Source organism: Anomalospiza imberbis, chromosome 1, assembly GCF_031753505.1.
Source record: "Anomalospiza imberbis isolate Cuckoo-Finch-1a 21T00152 chromosome 1, ASM3175350v1, whole genome shotgun sequence".
In the NCBI taxonomy this organism is placed as follows: Eukaryota; Metazoa; Chordata; class Aves; order Passeriformes; family Viduidae; genus Anomalospiza; species Anomalospiza imberbis.
The window spans coordinates 101,088,188-101,106,142 of NC_089681.1; the positions used below are offsets into that span (position 1 = coordinate 101,088,188).

At 37.1% G+C, this 17,955-nt stretch overlaps 1 protein-coding gene across 9 annotated transcripts in view; it reads right to left on the reverse strand.

The window, feature by feature from the left end:
- The window catches only part of TPK1 (thiamin pyrophosphokinase 1), a 300,977-nt gene that overhangs the window by 241,201 nt on the left and 41,821 nt on the right, over nucleotides 1-17,955 (reverse strand). For all 9 annotated transcript variants that reach the window (XR_011003313.1, XR_011003305.1, XM_068202525.1 and 6 more), the window contains exon 2: nucleotides 1,401-1,475. Coding sequence is in view for 5 of the 9 variants with exons in the window: in XM_068202525.1 (XP_068058626.1) it covers nucleotides 1,401-1,475 (75 nt within the window). In the remaining 4 variants the exon portion in view is untranslated. The remainder of the gene's footprint in view (nucleotides 1-1,400; nucleotides 1,476-17,955) is intronic.

A 17,955-nucleotide genomic window follows, 5' to 3' on the forward strand; every position in this document is an offset into this window, starting at 1 on the left:
ATTAGACAATCTTTGGCCTACTTGATTTTATTCAGCTTCTTATTTCAACCCTTCACAGAAGCACTACAGTTTAAAGGCTCATTACTGTCACAGTAAGAAATACTCTATGCCCCAAGGTTTCATCAAATGAGGAATATTTAAAATTCCAAAGGACAGACAAAAAAAAAAAGTCTGATCAACAAAATACAGCACTACAGCAACACATGTAAGATACTACAAGACACTAAATACCGCCATTCAGAAACCATGCATGTCTGGTTTACTGGCTCTTTTTTTAACTGTCTCTTAATCCTAAAACCAGGAAAGGTGGGACAAAGAAATAAGATCAAATGCTTCACCTTGTTTCCTTCTCTATTTAATACAAAGCAAGTGTTTCAGTGTATCTTTTTAAATGAAAAAATATGTACAATCACATCTATAAAATAACTGGACAGCCCTTCCACTGAGGGCTTGTTACTTTCTTGCTGATTATGCAAATGAAAGTGAGTTTGTTTGGGGTACAGCACTTGTCCAGATGCTTTGAATAATCTTGTACAATTATCTTCCTTTTTTATCACTCTTTTGGCTATATGGGTACCTAATTTGGGTTTACTGGAATTAAGTGCTATGAATATATCCTGCTCACTTCATCCCTTATTTCGATTCCTTTTAACTGTACAGCTACCCCCTGCCAGTCCTTATGCCTATGGTGCAACCAAATAGCTCTATCTGCTCCAGTCAGTTAAGAGGAATCTCTCTGCAAGGTTCCCATCCTGGGACTAAGTTAGAGACAGTTCCTGTGGCTTTTCAGAAAGCTTCTGAAGGACTGCGTTCTTGCACGGAGGAATTAATACCTCCAAGCTTGTAAAGATTTACATATCTCCACAAAATGTCAGCAAATCTGAAGCTATCATACTAGAGATGATGATTAGCACTGTGCATATTTAACAAAGGGGTAGTGAAATCTGATTTGCATATTTCTGACAAGCACGTAAATTCCCCACTGCTTTCACAACTTAGTATCTACACGGTTCATTTTATTTTGATTAAATTTAACACTTTTCACTGATGACCTTTAAAGAAATGCTCACTTCCAGACTCTTAAATGCACCATTGATCTGCTACACTTTGTCAGCAAAACAATGATTGTTCCTAAGAAGCCTCTGAAAAGCTACAATCTTACACAGATCAGTGCACAAAGTTCCCTCTGACGTGTGCAATGCAGGTATGCAGAATTTGCATAATCAGCTCATTTGCTGCATTCAGCAACAAGGGACATACTCTGCCAGTTCACACCCTCACCAGAAGGTTGCTCTAGTAAAGAGGAAATTGCCACACTGAAATTCAACAGACATGAAGTACATTAGCTGGGTAACAGCTAAGAAAATACACAAATGAAGATGTATGTAAGTTATTATTACCTCTGCTCCACAGACAATGGAAATGACCTTTGTTGAAAGGCTGGTTCAGAATCAGAAGGCAAAATTTCACGTTCCCTGAAAGATAAATGTTGGTACTCATTAGCAAGAATATTGATTTTTTTTGTCCTTTTATTAAAAAAAATATTTTTGCCAGATTAATTTTGTCCAACCACATCAGAGTAACTCCACTAATATCCTTGCTTCTCAGGTTTTACCACTGTCAGATTGAGAAACTGTCAGAACTTCATAAGATACCTTTTACTTAGTAGGACTTAGCTACATGTTTAATTTCTAAGTGACTTTTACTTACTGCAGGCCATCCTCAACCCCACATCTATACAGCTCTCTCATTTAATCTCCCACCTGCTAGTGCTGCCTGGATGCAGCAATTACTGACATGAGCTTACCCTGGTCTCTGTTAATGGGGAAGACTGGAAGAGGCTCCATATAAAGATGTCTCTAACCTACACCCAATATTCCACCCTCCTGGAGGATGCAGAACTCTTGCTGCCATCCGTGGCTTCTGTGCCTGTGTTTTCATGTCATGTAGAAGCTCTAATTGTGGTAGATACTCTACAAATAAAGAATGAAAAGCCGTGACCTAGGAGCTTAAAATCAAAAGCTAGTAAAAGCAAAAGTGTACTTTAGCCTCTGTTATCTAGGTGATACTGCAGACTAAAAATTTCAGTGGATTTACCAGCCCAACTTGATTGAGCTCATAAAGCCTCCTGCCCCCGCAAAACGTGCACGTTGAAGGTCGATAATAAACCTACAGTTAGAAAAGCCTTAAAAGAAAAAAAGGATGTATGATATGACACACTTTGAATTCAAAGAGTAAATACGTAAATCTTTGATGGCTGCCTGCAAGTGGGACTTGCATTATTTCACTTCCTAATTATCTTGCCAATCATATAGGAATACAAGTTTCCCCTGGAGCTTGATATCCTTAGGCAATCAAGTTAATGAATAATATTTGGTCATGTGAAGCCATTGTAACTGAAAAAAGAAAATCTCTATCACTAGAAAATCTTTTGAGAAGATCCAGTATAGCAGGAGGCAGAAGGCTACAGTAGAAGCCTGTGGCCTGAGCCATATGATGTTATCAAAGAAAATATAGCTGGTCAAACTGCTGAAGTTGAAAGAACATCTAGGGATGGGAGTTGGAAGAGGCAGTCTTTAAAATAATTAATTAAATGCGTGATTAGGAGAACAAAGTGAAGGTTAGCAGACTGGGATACCACTATTCTGCATCTTCTGCACCTTTCCCTTTGAGTGATTTAGGGTTTCCCTCCCCACTGACCCATTCGAGGCCTCAGTTTCCTAAAACAGAAGCAAGAGCATTGTCCCCCTTCATAAGTATCAAGAGAAATAGAAATGAAGACCTAGATGATTTTTACTCCAGTGAAAAGTCTACATGATTATCACAGATGTCTTCTGCCTGGTGCTTTCAAATACCTTCCCTCAAGCCTTCTGCTTCCATCTTTGCTGATATTGTCCTCACTTCCATTTAATTCATGTATATATAGGGGAATACATTTTCACAGGGAATAAATGTTGAGGTGGAAAGACCAAGTAAACAAAAGAAAGTGAGAAAAAGTTTTTCTCTGTGTAGTCTGAACAGTTTTGCCTTGTCCTTGAACCTTAAGAGAAAGGTAGAAAACAATATGTTCAAACTAAGTGCCAATTTCCAGCTGCCTCACAAAATGGGACCTCAATAGCAGATCTCCTAATGATTGTTAAGTGAAAAAGGCTGCCAACTCCTTGTATTAAACATAGTCATCTAGTGATGCTCTCCATTGAAAAGAGCCAGCAAATATCACAGCTTCTGTTACTGTTATAGTAAGACAAAGCAGACATGGCTGCTGTAAGCCTATTCTTGCTGGTGATTCACAAAAGGCATTTCTGTGCCTGGTTTAAACCTTTAAGCCATTTCAGCATATGAAAACAGCCATAGATTGCAGCTTTTTTTGCACATCAGAAGTACACTTGTTATATATATTAGGGTACATTTTTGAAGCCAAGGTCTGGCTGTAGGGGTCTACACCTAGAGAGATTTCAGAGGTTGATTTTTAGAAATGACACTTCCAAGAGCTTCCAGTGAGGCCCATAAGAGCTGCTGGGTCTTGAATGTTCAGTTGTTGCAAAGAAGTCAAGAAGTAGATGCCCACAGCACACACAGTTAGGAGATGGGGGGGGGTTATGTCTTTAGTGTTGTTTGTTGTTTGGGTTTTTTAAAGTACAGTTACAGGTTGAAAAAGTAGAGAAATGGAAATTTCACCTGCTTTTAGAGAAGTGAACACTCCAGTCATTTCAAACCAGTCATTTCATACAATTAAGGCATGATAAAATGCTATGATTAATGCTATGATTAATACTGCCAAAATGAGCCTAAATGTCAATATTTTAATGGTGCCTGCTGAGTTAATATAAAACTGCACACAAGGCTCAGTCCTTGGTAGCTGTAAAACAGTAATAAAATTGGGCTGCAATAATTTACAGCCATTGCCCTAAAAACCATTAATAAATTGGGACATCTGATGGCAAAGACCACGTCAACAGACAGAATATGCAACATTCATCACTCTGAGAAAAACTGATAAGAGCTCACTGTGCCACTGCTCCAAACACTCTACTGGCTATTCACTTGAAAACAAATCTACTTCAAGGCCATTTATCTTTAAAAGCTCTCAACAAATTAGGACACATCTATCTCCTGGACTATCTGCCCATCTATTTTTCACAAGGATAATTAGCACCCTGACCCAACTATTACTGACATTGTGCTCTGTTTGGAGTAATGGGAAAGAGGTTTCTGTAAGCAAGAAATCACCAGCAATATCCCCAGTATGGATATCTCCGCTGAAGAAACTTTAGTGAGCCTTTTGCTAAAGGCACAACAAGTTTCTCTCTTGCATAGTTTCTTCAATTTTTAGTATAATTTTCTATTTCATTATGTACTTTTGCACTCTTGCAGCCTGAGCAAATTCTACCATCTGCAGCAGAAGCAGAAAAGACTAAATTGCTCCCTACTAAACCTCCAGCTTATTCTTGATATTTACATCAACACAGAGAACAAATGGAGTCAAGCCCCACAGTCAAAGTCCTCCTGTAGAAGAATTAGCCACACAGTGAGGCCTGTGATGTACAGGCCTACAGAAAAGGAGGATGACTACAGGAAATTTTTACTTGCACTTATGGAACCAAATTCTTCCCCCCTCTTATAAGCATCTATTTGATGCTTATAAACCTTGCACTCCTACAGGCATAAATTACAGAGTAAGAATGAACATGTGCACAATTATGTGAATGGGCAGTTACATGAGAAAATATAGTTTTAAAATCTTCTAGCAGACTTGGAAAATTCCTAATCTTTGAATAAAGCTGGATCACTTTTATTCCTGTTGGAAAATTTTCCTAAGTTACAATCAATCAATAAACAATGGCTACAAGTTTCTACACAGGCATCATCACCTGATTTTCCTGAAAAATGTTTTCCTTTTCTTCTTTCCAAAATTATTTAGCTGAACTTCACTGATGAAACTTCTCATGCTTTTATCAAAAGTGTTGTGAACATTCCTGATAGCCTGCGCACTGCCTATGCAATGACTTTTTACCACATTGTAACTCACTCTGAACAATTCCAATATATATTTAAGAACACAGATTTGCTATTCTAAAAGCCTTCTTGACTTCTCTCTGTCATATTATATTTATCTAGCTGTTTTACAAATATTTATAATATAATGATGCATTTTTAATTGATTTCCCTTTGCCATATGCTAGTCTTCAGGCTGTATGCCTATCACAAAGCAGAGGTAAAAGGCACATAGATTTTTAAAGACAACCCTTTCTCTGGTAGTCAATATAAAAATATAGGCCACTTTGCTTCCTTTCAGTTTCAGTGTTAGAATCAAATCACTAGGAGTTTTCCTGCATACTGTGAGGATGTTGGTATTGAATTTTCTGAAGTGGGGAAAAAAACTTTCAATGCTTCAAACAAGAGGGCCTTTGGGAAAGATCACTGCTATTCTCAGACTTTCTGACATGATACAAGTGGCAATACACAATGGGGGGACATGCTGGACTAAGATACAGGGATGCCTCAAGGTGCTGACAAAGTATGACTTCAAATTCACAGTTTCAGCCACAGAAAGTGGCTTCCACTAAACAATTAATGTTTTGGCTTTGTTTCTTTTGTATTTACAGTTTACTGTTTGCCTGGAGAGGAGCCATCCATTTCCTTTCTAGTGATCTATCAAACATCAACAAAGAAGCAGGTTCAGTGCAGAGGAAAAAGTAGGAAAGAGAAAGGAAGGTAGTATAGGGGCAGACCTGAAAGTTGGAAGATGGTTATAAGTTTCCAGAAAATTTGTGTATTGATAGAAATATATCTAAATACCCAAGATACTAACCAAGATCCATTGAAAAGACACTGCAGTTATACACATTCTTCATCATATAGGTGGATGTCCAAATATACAACAGCTTCTGAGAGAAAAAGCTCAGAATGATCTTACTGAAAATTTATTTCTGCTCATGTTTCTGCTCTCACATCAGTCTACAGATAGACCATGATATATATAAGTATACCATGAGAGCAAAAACAAACAAAAAACCCACACCAAAACAAACAAAAAAACCCACAAAAAATAGCCAAACAAAAACCCCCAATGAAACAAAAACCCAAACAAACAAAAACCCCACCAAAAAAAACAAAAAAAAAAAATAGTTTTCAGTACCATAACTTACTCAGAAAATTCTTACCCCTCAGATTAATTTTAAAGGAACAGTCACTGCCCACTTAAAATGTCAAAGTATGTAGGAAGGGACAAGGCTGTTTTTCACAGTTCCAAAACTGACTGATAAGAGAGAAGAGAAACAGGCTGAGGCAGCTCTTTGGGCAGTTGATGTTCCTTCAGCTGCACAAGAATTAACACCAAAATTGTGATTCTAAGAATTCCACATAAATTAGATTTACTGTGAGCCTATCATAATAAACCCTGAAGAAAGCAGTTCACGAAATCAGCAAACAAAATGACAGTAACAATTGATCTGGCTATTGCTACAGATCACCAGAGCAAGATTACTGTGGCAACTTGGGCTTTTCAACTAAAACAAAGGAGTTTGGGGGATCAGCACCAAATGTACACCATTTTTTCTGCCAAATAAGTATTTGTCTCCAAGTGTTAGGTCAAAACTGATACTCTTCTTATTGAAATGGACCATTTCATTCAGGGATTTTTGAAGAGCTACCATCCACTTCCCCAAAATACTCAAATGGAACAATCTCACCACCAGGAATGAAGTAAATTATTGATTAGAAACTAAGGGGGAATGGGTCTGTCAGACTAAGGAGCATTCCCCATTTCCTGAAAGGCCTTCTTCATCATGGTTGTTTGCTTTTTGTTTTTTTAGACATTGAAAAACCCACCTGCAGTTTCCTACCTGCTACACACATATAATTCCTAATTTATTTTCTGAAACAGCACTTCTTGAAAGTTGGCTTCTGATTCACAAGACAAGATTCTGATTTTATCAGAATCTTTTGGCAGCTCACTATGAGTAGTATGTAGATCTACCTTAGCAAGTAGCATGGCAGAATAAAATCAGTCTGTAAAGCAAAATTGTTGGTGCTGAAAGTTTGATATTCACATTACACAAGTTTTGAGAGAAAGGGAGAGAAGGAGGCTACTTCAGGTTAAGTTTAGTCTGGTTTTGTAGACCCATTAGCAGTAGGAAAGCATTATGTGCACTCCTGCGGCACACTTTTATCAAAAAGGAAATCAGTTTACATATTCCAAAACCACCCTGCAATGTAAAGCAAACCACAGCAAACAGGCAGGATCATGAAACTTGCTTCAAAATTATATTCTTGATCCACAGTAAAGTACGAATGTAAATATGCCAATAGCCACATGGCATTTGACTTCTGAATTTTTATTTATATTTTATGCCACAAGATCAGTTTAACTTACATGACACTTTTGTAATTTTATACTCATCAAAATTTGGCTCTAAACTTAAGATTTTTATCTTTAAGAGCCAATCGACACTTATCTATCATGCATGGAAAGTGTGAGGGAGACTCAACTCAAAATGTATAAATATAGCATTATAAATTCCTGGAAAAGCACTTAACATCAAATCCTAAGATGCTACTTTCTAAGGTTATCTTTTAGGCTAAAACCTCACTTTGAGCAGAACAAATAGTGCACCTTATACAAAAATAATCCTCATTCTGCTGTTCTCTTTCTTGAACCAAGATTTCCCCCAACAGTGCTTCCTTTCATTGGGTAACCTAGTGGTCTGCTGTGATACCAAGGAATATAAAAAAGGATAATTTCCTAGGATCATTATGCAGACCAAATCAACACTGTAAAATTTCACATTTTAAGTTTCACAACTGCTGCAGAACTACTAGTCTGAAAATGGAAAAACTTCAAGTCAGTACAATCTACTTCTTCCATCTGTGCTCTTGCTGAAAAGGTAGTTGTCAGCTTTAATTCAGAGAAACAGTTAAGGTTAGACTATTGTAGTAATTATAGCCACTGCTTATAAAACATTGTGTAGCTGCTTTTTTCCACACTGAATCCCAAGCCTCCAAATAAGCCATTTAATTTTCCTCATAATAGTGACAACTTCACTGCACAAATTATGCAAAAGGATCACAGACCTTACAAACATGTTCTCAAACTTCTTGAATGAATAAATCAAATATGCATACCCAACTGATTTTTGTGCAAAGGCACTGTTATCCCTGTCAATGCATTTTAGTGTTCATTTTTTCATGTAAATTCTATTGATTTTTAAATATTTTGCAGCTCTTAATTCTCCAGGCAAATTCCAGCAAGAAGAGTAGGAAGAAAAGGGGATTTGTGCAAACAGTCTTATTGAAAAGCTGCAATGTGTTACCCTCTGGAGAACCCTCTACAAAAATTTATGTGGATGAATTCAAACCAACTAATTTCTCACAATAAGTTACAAACATGGCCATACACATGGGATAATCTACCCACATCATCAACCACTGTGCCTAGAAGGGTGCCATGCCTTGCAATGAAATTTCTCAATTAATGCTGGTGCTTCTCTGGAGAATGTGAGAGCTGCATTTCTGATTTCAGTGTGTGATGGGATGCTTCTTTTCATCCTAAGTCCTATAGTCTATAGCTGCATTTCTGAGTACTTGGGACTTCTGCTCTTTATGTGTCAAACATCTCAGTCTGGTCAAGCAGAATAAGGTCACACAATTCCCAGGAGTGAATCTTCACCTTTAGATAACTTGTCCAGCATCACAAAGAAACTTCATGGCAGGATTCAACTCTCTAGGGCAACACAGAACTCAACTGAATCATGAGAACTGGCTATTTAAATATAAATCATAACCACACTTACTATTATGTACATGGAAATGATGCTTGTATCCCATTACCAACTCTCATTTGAAAATAAACACAGTGGAGTAACCAGTCACTTTAGGGGGGCAGCAATGTACACAAACCATAAAACAGGCTTTTTAAGAAACACACTGGCAGATGCACCATTTGCCACTGCAAGGCCTTTGGTTTGATCTACCTCACACCCTTGTGGCTTGTCTTGAGGGATGTGGCCAGACCATACTCATTATTCTGCACTTTGTGCAAATTGGACTTTCATTTCCAGCCAAGCACAGCAAAGGTCAGAATTAACTGGAAGCAGCAGTGGTTGGTTTAGCTGAGATATTATTGCTGGTTCACTTACACTTTTCCTGTTTTCAAGACTAGACTCAAATTATCCAACAATCTAAAAAAGAGAGATTTCTGATATAGGCACAGACAAGTAGAGGTCTACAATATTATTCGGATATGTTTTACCCTGTGGCTATTTTTTCCATGCCACAGGGTAAAACATATCTGAATATATTGAAGTGATGAATAGGAAGTGAAATAGCAGGAGAGACAATTTTGTGCAGAATGGGAAGACTAGTCACCAAGGTTGCAGAATCGGACACAACTTTCACACTTAGGGAAAACTTTTAAAATGCATTAATTTCACTGCAACTACATTATAAAAAATACTAAATGATTTTCTTTGTTATTCACAGGCAAATCATCCTCTGAAACAGTAATAATGTGACACCTTTTAAGTTCAATACCAGTTGGAAGAGACAAGAATTAGACAAACAGCCTTGGTATAAAAATATTGATAGTCTCATGGTAAAATTGACTTTAGTATTTAAAATTTCTAGGCATAGACCATTAGATTTGGAGCTTAAATCTGGATCCAAGTGAAAATGAAAGCAAATCTTGAGAAAATCTAAACAACTACTACTATTCAAGGAAGTACCAACCTTAAAAGAAAACCAAAGATAGGTGCTCACTTTGTCGCTCTGTAATAGCCAGGTCTAATATAATGCTCTCCGTGCATTTTAAAAACACAGCATCAACACCATCTGAATACATCACACTAACAATACTTGTTATCTGGGATGCCTCTATTTCCAAGGAGACAACCAGGCATACAAGCTTCCCTGGCAGTCGATAATGTCAGCTCAATCTGCACACAGCAAGGGCAAGGTGACTTCAAGGAATCACAAGGCAGAGCAGGCAGATGTCAGAAGTCGCTCTGGGCAAATAGGTATGAAGCACAACCCCTTCAGCAAACAATCAGCTCAGCAAACAGTACAGTACCATTTCTATGGTCAACAGATATTTTTGGATATTTTCTACAGGATTAACAAAATGTAATATGCATTTAATAATTCACATATTGGAGTACTGACCAAAGAGTAAGAACCATGGGAACACAAATGTGCCTGACTGCACAGAATTTAGAACCCCTGCTTGCTGCTACCAAGCGCCCCACTGAGCCTTCAGTTCCTGGCACTAACTTCTCCTGTGCACATAAAAGTCTGAATTCCATTTGCACCAAGATGCACTTCAAGAGGCTGACAGAACCTGATGCCTCTTTTGATGTCAAAACACCACCCCTATCCACCAACGAGACAGTTCTCTACTATCTCATTTGAAGCAGATGCTTCAAGTAGCTGTTTTTGGAGCATACCTATTAGATCCTGTTTCACAGTGTCACCTATCTCATTTTTAAGAAGTGGGAAGGAGCTATACCTTTTATCAGCATGGATAAAGTTAGTGCATCTAACTTCAGGAGACTGATGACCCACATTCAGGTTCCCTCTCTATCAAGAGGGAATTCACATCCAAATTCAGTCAAGACAGTGCTTTCCTCCTCAGACATGGCATTATTCTTGGGGAAGAAGATTCTTCCCTCCCTGCAACAAAATTAAATATATTGATGGGACTATTTTCATAAAACAGTTAAACATGAGTAGCCTGTGGAAGTCTGATTATGCAGTCCAGTGACCTAAGAAAAGTTTGTGCTCCAACTTACTCAAAACTCTCTTTTCCATTTTGAATACATCCTCCAATTACTTCACCACAGTATTACACGATTATATCCACTACCTCCTTCCTAATGTGTGACAGGCTTTCGGAGAACAATGTAACCTCTGGTTTTGCAGGATAATTTTCAGGCAAGAAGAGTGGTTTTGTAACTATCTTCAGAAGACTTGGCACTAGCAGTCATAAAAGGAGGGAATAACTTTCTGCAACACAGCATAAAATGTCCAAATCCAACAGAGCTGGATTTTAGATGCTTCAATCTTCCCACTTCTCATGGTATTCCCACTGCCAAACCCAGCTTGATTCCTCCTTAGTACATTTATACTGATGGATTGTACTCTTTGTATACAATTTCTCCTTCTTCCCTGTATATACAGTCCCACTACCATACTGAGGACAAGTACACCATCATTATAATTCCAGTGTGCATCCACTGAATAGCCTAGGGGCTAAAGTCCAGTATAATGTTGTGCAGGCACACAGTAACATCCCATCTTCAGAAAGAGGAAAACAGGCATTATGTGATTGTAGGAAGATCACACTTCTCTGCAGCAAATGAGTCAATACGAAAAAACAAAAGTTCCTTTCCGCTTCTCAGCTTTATCTTATACGACACATTACAAATCACAGATGGCTTCTGGCCAAACTCCAGTGTAGACAATTACAGGCTTCTCTTTCCCTACTTCTGATCAGCCATCCAAATGAAATACACTATCTTTCACTGTCCTGAACTCATGTGTACTAATTAAGCACTTATTTAAAAGCACAAAGCATTCAACCAGGCTACAATGTACTTTGGAAATGGTTGGATTTCGTATTTAGTAAGTTCACTGAGTTTAAAAAAGCTGAGCAAATAGTGACCCCTGCAACATTAATTATTTACTCCTCAGATATAATGGATGAGACTGATGAGTAAATTCCCATTGACTCCCAGGATTTTACCTCATATGCTTTCATGAAAATCCATGCTGAGACAGTTGGTTCTGCAACACCTCAAACCCCTTTGGGGTGCATGCCAGAGAGGACATTCGTGCCCATACCACCTTTTCAGTCTTGCTGTTTCCCCAAAGCAGATTATTCTGTGCTTTGAAGGGAGTGGATCTGATACAAGGCCCAGAGTGCCATCCAGAAGGTTCAGAAAGGCAAAGGGGGCTTTCTAGGTGGTCATAACAACAGCCCACACAAGCAGTGGTGGCAGTGGGAGGATGTTTGGTCCTCTGGAGTTAGTTTCTGGCAAAGAATGAGAAGGGGAATGTTTTTTTATATTACAAAAATAGTTTTTAGAGAAAGACAATGACTTTAATTTCTCAACCTTCACAAACATTTCACTCCTAAAATTACGTCTTCTGATTTCATGAGCTTCATTTTATAATTTCTAAAGTTATTTTTTTTTTTACCTAATGAAGGCAGCTCAGTTTTGCTGCTGGTTTTAGGACATTCTATAACTTTACATCCACCACTGGCTTCTTTTTTTTAACAAAACATTTTTAAGACTTATTTGTATATATTTTATAAATAGATAAATCTACACTTGGAGAAAACAAGGTAAAATAAACAAAAAGAAAGACAAAAATCACAAAGGTGATGAAAACTGCATTACATTATCAGCCAGGTAAGGAATTTTTATGTAACCTGGATGAAGTTCCTCTTCACATTTTATTGTGTAATATGTCACTGTGCTGCATCTGGCAGAAAAATAAGACCTAAAATCAAAGTTCTGTGGACTGAATAACTACAATAAGCTTTCTTAAGTCAGGAACTGACCAACTCCTGCGTCTTGGAATAAAACTAGGGGGTGATAAAGAAACAAATAGACAACACTATCAGAATATTGATGCTTCTTCCACAGGTATAAAATAATTACCTAATGTTGAATATTTTGTAATGAGAGCTGTTTATCATTCAGATAACTTTTAAAAAAGAGTGAAAAAGCCATTTGCAAGTAAATGGTGTGATAGCTTTACTGGGATCACTGTAGTCTGGCAGAACAGGACACCATATGCAGCAAAGATCAGCTCACAAACAAGTAGGCCATGCCTGTAAGTAGATTACTCACTCAAGCAGACCCTCCAATTATGACAAATTGTTCCCATACCTATCACACTAATAAAGTTTGGTAGGTTTAGTCACTACACAAAGTCTATGATAACCACTTTTATTGTAAGTCATTTGCACTAGTTTATAGTCCCTTGTTTTGACATGCTGCACATGATATATAATTAAAGAGAACTGTTACTTTCTTCCTTTTATCACAATACAGTAAAGCCTGTAAACAAACACAAGCTCTGGGACCATTAAGAGAGGTTCTTGTTTGCAGACTGTCTTTCCAACCAACTACTTCAATTTCAATGCTAAAACTGTCAAGCTTAATTAAGAGTTATGGGGCATAACCATTTCCAAACCATAAATCTATACAGTAGAAAAGTATAACGACTGCCTTAGTGAACATCTCTTTTTAAATAAGCAGTATCTCTTACCAAGACCTAATTTAAGTTCCTTATACACAACATTGTATTGTAAATAACTTTATTACTTCTCCTGAAGTGAATATAAAGACTACCATAAAGTAAATTCATCCCGATGTCTTTTGGTTTATTTGACTATTTAAAGTGGACCTCAAAGCATATTCCAGTGCTTACACTGCTACTCCATCCAAATCCACCATAGCTCTTTGTGATCCTCCAACATGTTTGCAGAGAACTCCAGCTTCTTTTAATATCTTTTTTTCTAACATCTCTTTGACTTTTGAGTGTGCACTTGTCAGCTATTCACACATCCTCACAGCTTCAGGCAGAAAGATACAGAGAAACAGGTATCAAGAGCTCACAATTTAAGCATTGCCCTTTAAAAACATTCTTAGCATCCAGCACACCCAGCCTGAGACACCAGTGACACAGTCCAAAAAATCCACCAAAACAGCACTGTAGGGCAGGCTTAGATGTAAATCTCAAAGCCACATTATCCATTCCAGAAGAACCACACATTTATTTCCATTTTAACAGTGGTTGTGGTCTTCCACCATAACCTCTGCAAAATCAGTGCTCTAGGGAGCACCCAATCCAGTCAGAAAACCTAGTGCAACCTGAGCCATATTGGTACTTCCAGCCAGAAATTAAAATTTAACAGACAACTGATTACTGTGCTTCAAAGGCTTGAGCCTCACAATATTGGACAGATTTTAAAATCAATCGAATGTTGCCATTTTAAGTGTGAAAAAAGTCCCACATACAGTCTTACCATTAGCTTTCACATATTTAAGGTGATTTTCTGGACTTTTCAGCAAAGGAGTTGGTCTTAAAAATACAAATCCTAAAGGCTTAAACCTTTAAGGGTGATTGAAACTATGACTATTTCTTAATCTAATGACTTTTGTAATATGAGATTGCATGAGGAAATCTTTGGCTTTCTCCACCTGCTTCATGGACTAACAGATTAATTCAATTTATAGAACTGATGATCATACAATAGTCAGTCTAGAGGTACCCCTCAAAATAAAAGTTTTTAAGAAAACTTAAATTATTTATATCCTGATGAGCACTTTTTTATGTGTTGAACAACATTTGGGTCAAGATCTAGAGGAAATAATGGCTGAATATCTAAAATCATAATTTATGCAGACTAAATATAACTCTTATCAGCTGTAAAAGACTCTTATCAGCTGTTTATCAGATCCAGAGAGGAACAGAAAATACACCCTGGTCAGCATATTAGAGCATTTGGGAAGAAGATATTTAGAAAAGGAGCTACACTTCTCTTCTTCATTACCCTATCTGGAAAATGTGGTTAATAATAATAATAATAATAATGCTTTGAACTTAAATTTCCATTTGTAGTTTTAAAATCACTTTATAAAGGTGTATAAGCATTATTATTCTCATTTCACAGTTGGCCTCACTAAGTACAGAGATTTGTAGAAATTTGTATGAGAAGCAGCATCCTCTAGTGAATAAGTTAAGACTCTGAAATTATGTCCCCAGGGTTTTCTTCCCAGCTAAATTGTAAACTTCAGACTACACCAATATCCACTGTGGCAAAACTACACACAGTCTATCTGAAATTGGAGAGTTTCTGCATGGGAATAGGCACACAAGCCAAGAATACATAACACAGATAAAAAGAATTTCTGCCTTACATTGATCTAGTCACTTAAAATTAACTTTCTGGAACCATGGGAAGATGGTCATCACAGACATCACCAGAGTGTTCAAACAGACAAAAAAAAAAATGAAATTACATCTTTCCAAAAGAAAAAAGAAAATAATAAGATACATAGCAGTGGGCAGCCTGGAGTTTAATCAGGAGAACTCCTTAACCACCAGCATCAAAATCTTCTCCTCTCTTGTTGACAAAAGATACCTCATGCCGATTTCCTGTAATAATGTTTCTCTTACTCAGTTTTATTCCTCTAGACAACAGCTCCTGCACATGGCAACAACCTTACCGATGGATTTTAAATTTTGTCATGAAAAGCACTTCTCTGTGGTAAAGATTCAAGAAAATATTGACTACATCTTCTCTGTTAACGGAAATAATTTTAGTATATTTCATTCTCAAATACCAGTTGGTCACTTAGGTTAAACTATAACCAATATTTACAATTTCACACTAGACTAAAGGCTAAAAATGAGGAAGAAATATTATATTTTTCCTTTTTAGAATTATGGGAATGATAAAAATCAGGCTAAAAGGCTAACAGGTAGAAAGAAATATTTTCAACTTTGCCAGCTTAAAACTATTACCTATTCTTCAAAAAGCTGCTTAATTTCAGAGCCAGGCCAATAAAATCAAAAGAATTTCTCATAAGCTTCAAAACTACTCAAATTTTTTTCAAATATCAGTTGGCCAAGAAAGGATACCAACATGGTTAGGACATTAAGCCAAAAATATGTCTGCAGGCTTTTAAATTTAAATAAACAGAGGCCTTAAGTATTTGCAAAACTGGTATTTTAAAGAAAAATTACAGGAGGTGCCACTGAAATCAATCTGCAATAGCTTCTACACATGAATCTTGCAAGGACAATCAATTTTGGACACACAGGAGAAAAACATCAACAAAAGTGAGCTGTCAAAACAAAAATAAAAATCTTAAATGTTTTAAATGCAATAATAGTTTGCAAACTTTTATACAGAGTATGAGCGTAATATAGTTAGATCAAATTACTTCTCCAAGCATAATATGTCGGACAAAAACCAGGAGATGCCAAAGTAGGGTTATAGTAAATCATGATTTTGCCACAGATGTTGACACCACTGCAAAATTTTGCAATTCATAAACAAGTGGTCGAAACAACTATTAAATAATTTAAATTTAATAACAGAATAAATTTTTTCCATTTTCTACACTTGTAATCACAGAAAAGCCTGTTCAAATTAGTCAGAAATAACCCAGTTGCATCAGTTCTTTCTTCTGTTTCAGTTTTGTGTAAAGGCATAAATCCATGATGGATTCATGTTAATTTATTCCCAGGGCGATACCTGGTATGCTGTGTTTTTGGAGACTTTAGCAGCATTTGTTTACACATTTACCTCTCTAACACGCCTTGACAACAACTACAGCTGGTCAAACTATAACACCTGAATGTGTGTCGATGATGGTGGCAGGCAGAGCAGAACCTTTGGGTAATATTCAGAAAACCAAAGACGTGCAGTTTGAGCAACAGTATCAAGATCTCTTGATCAGTTCTGCAAAACAGCACAGTGAGTGATTCTTCAAAGGAGATGATCTCAATGAAAGCCCTTTTCCCTCCCCAGCCAGGACATTACAGGGAATGTCTTCCATACACAGGACTCATTATGTCAGAGAAGACGGTGCAGGGGAGCCTTGCACTCTGCAAAAAAAAATCACCAGAGAAGAGAAGTAGCAGAAATTGTGATCTGCTGTTTTAGTGTACTTCTGTGTTAACTTTTGCTTTAACTCCACTATAACTGTATGACAACCAAATCAAGGTTTCCTGTCAGCATGACATACTGGGAAGACACATTTCCTCCAGCTTAACAGATCTCAGCTTCTTATGCCACCTCCCACTGCCTCCCTAAAGCCACAACAAAGATCGCTATCGACCAATATGACAACACCTAACAAGGGTACAGCTGATAAAGTGTAAGTTTGATCCTGTCTACAATGCTCATATGCCTCCAGCAGATGATTCAGCTGTCTGACTTTGAAAGAGGAGGTAGCATTACAACTAAATGCAGATGAACTGAGGAACACATATCAAATGAAAGTTTTTATTTTAGAAAGCATATTCAAAGAGTACCTCTAAATATAGGTAGAATGAAAGAAAAGAAGCATGAACACTGGTCCCATCAGGACTGCCTTGATTTTCTAGTTTTGCATGTGAATATAAATAAATCTTTAATAAGCATTCGTAATTTCTGCACCAGGACAAAGTTAGAGGAAACAAAACTTAAAGGAGGAAAATAAAGAAGGCTGAAAGTGTAAAAACATTCATGCACGTACACATGTACACGCTCCCACACATCCAGCAAGGCCTACTTTGCCATATGGGATTATTGCTCTGTATTTAGCTAATGGATTAAGCACCAATCATTTTAAAAAAAGATATGAATATTACTTTTCCAATAAAAATAAGGATTTAAAATAGAAAAGCCTTTTTAATGAAAAACAAATGGCATTTAAAACTTAATAGCCTTTAGGTCTGATAAAAAAGTCAAAGCCTTTATTTAAAGAAAATAAACTTTCTTTAATAATCACAGGCACTGTAATGCACAAAAGGCACCAATTGCAATGCAGTGAGTCCTACTTATGATGGTCTGGCTATGGCCAAACGATAGGATAATAATGGAAGAAAAAAATGCCTAGAAGCAAGATGAAAAATGGTTAAAATCAGATGAGAGGCCATTAACTTTTTCTTTTAACAACACTTTTAAAAAATATTAGCAAGTATAAACACTCTTAACTCTAGTGATGACAAGTCAAATCAAACAGATCTTCAGGGACCCCTAACTAAAGAAAAGGGGTTACAAAATTTAGGGCAACTTTCCAAGATTAAGCACACACTGAGCTGGTACATGGCATTTGCAGGTTCTGATACTAACACTGCTGTCTGGGGCACCACCAGTGTGATTTGTGGTGACTTAGGAAGCACTGAGACATATCCAAGCTGGCAGTCATGACTGGTGAAAGAGTCTCATAACCA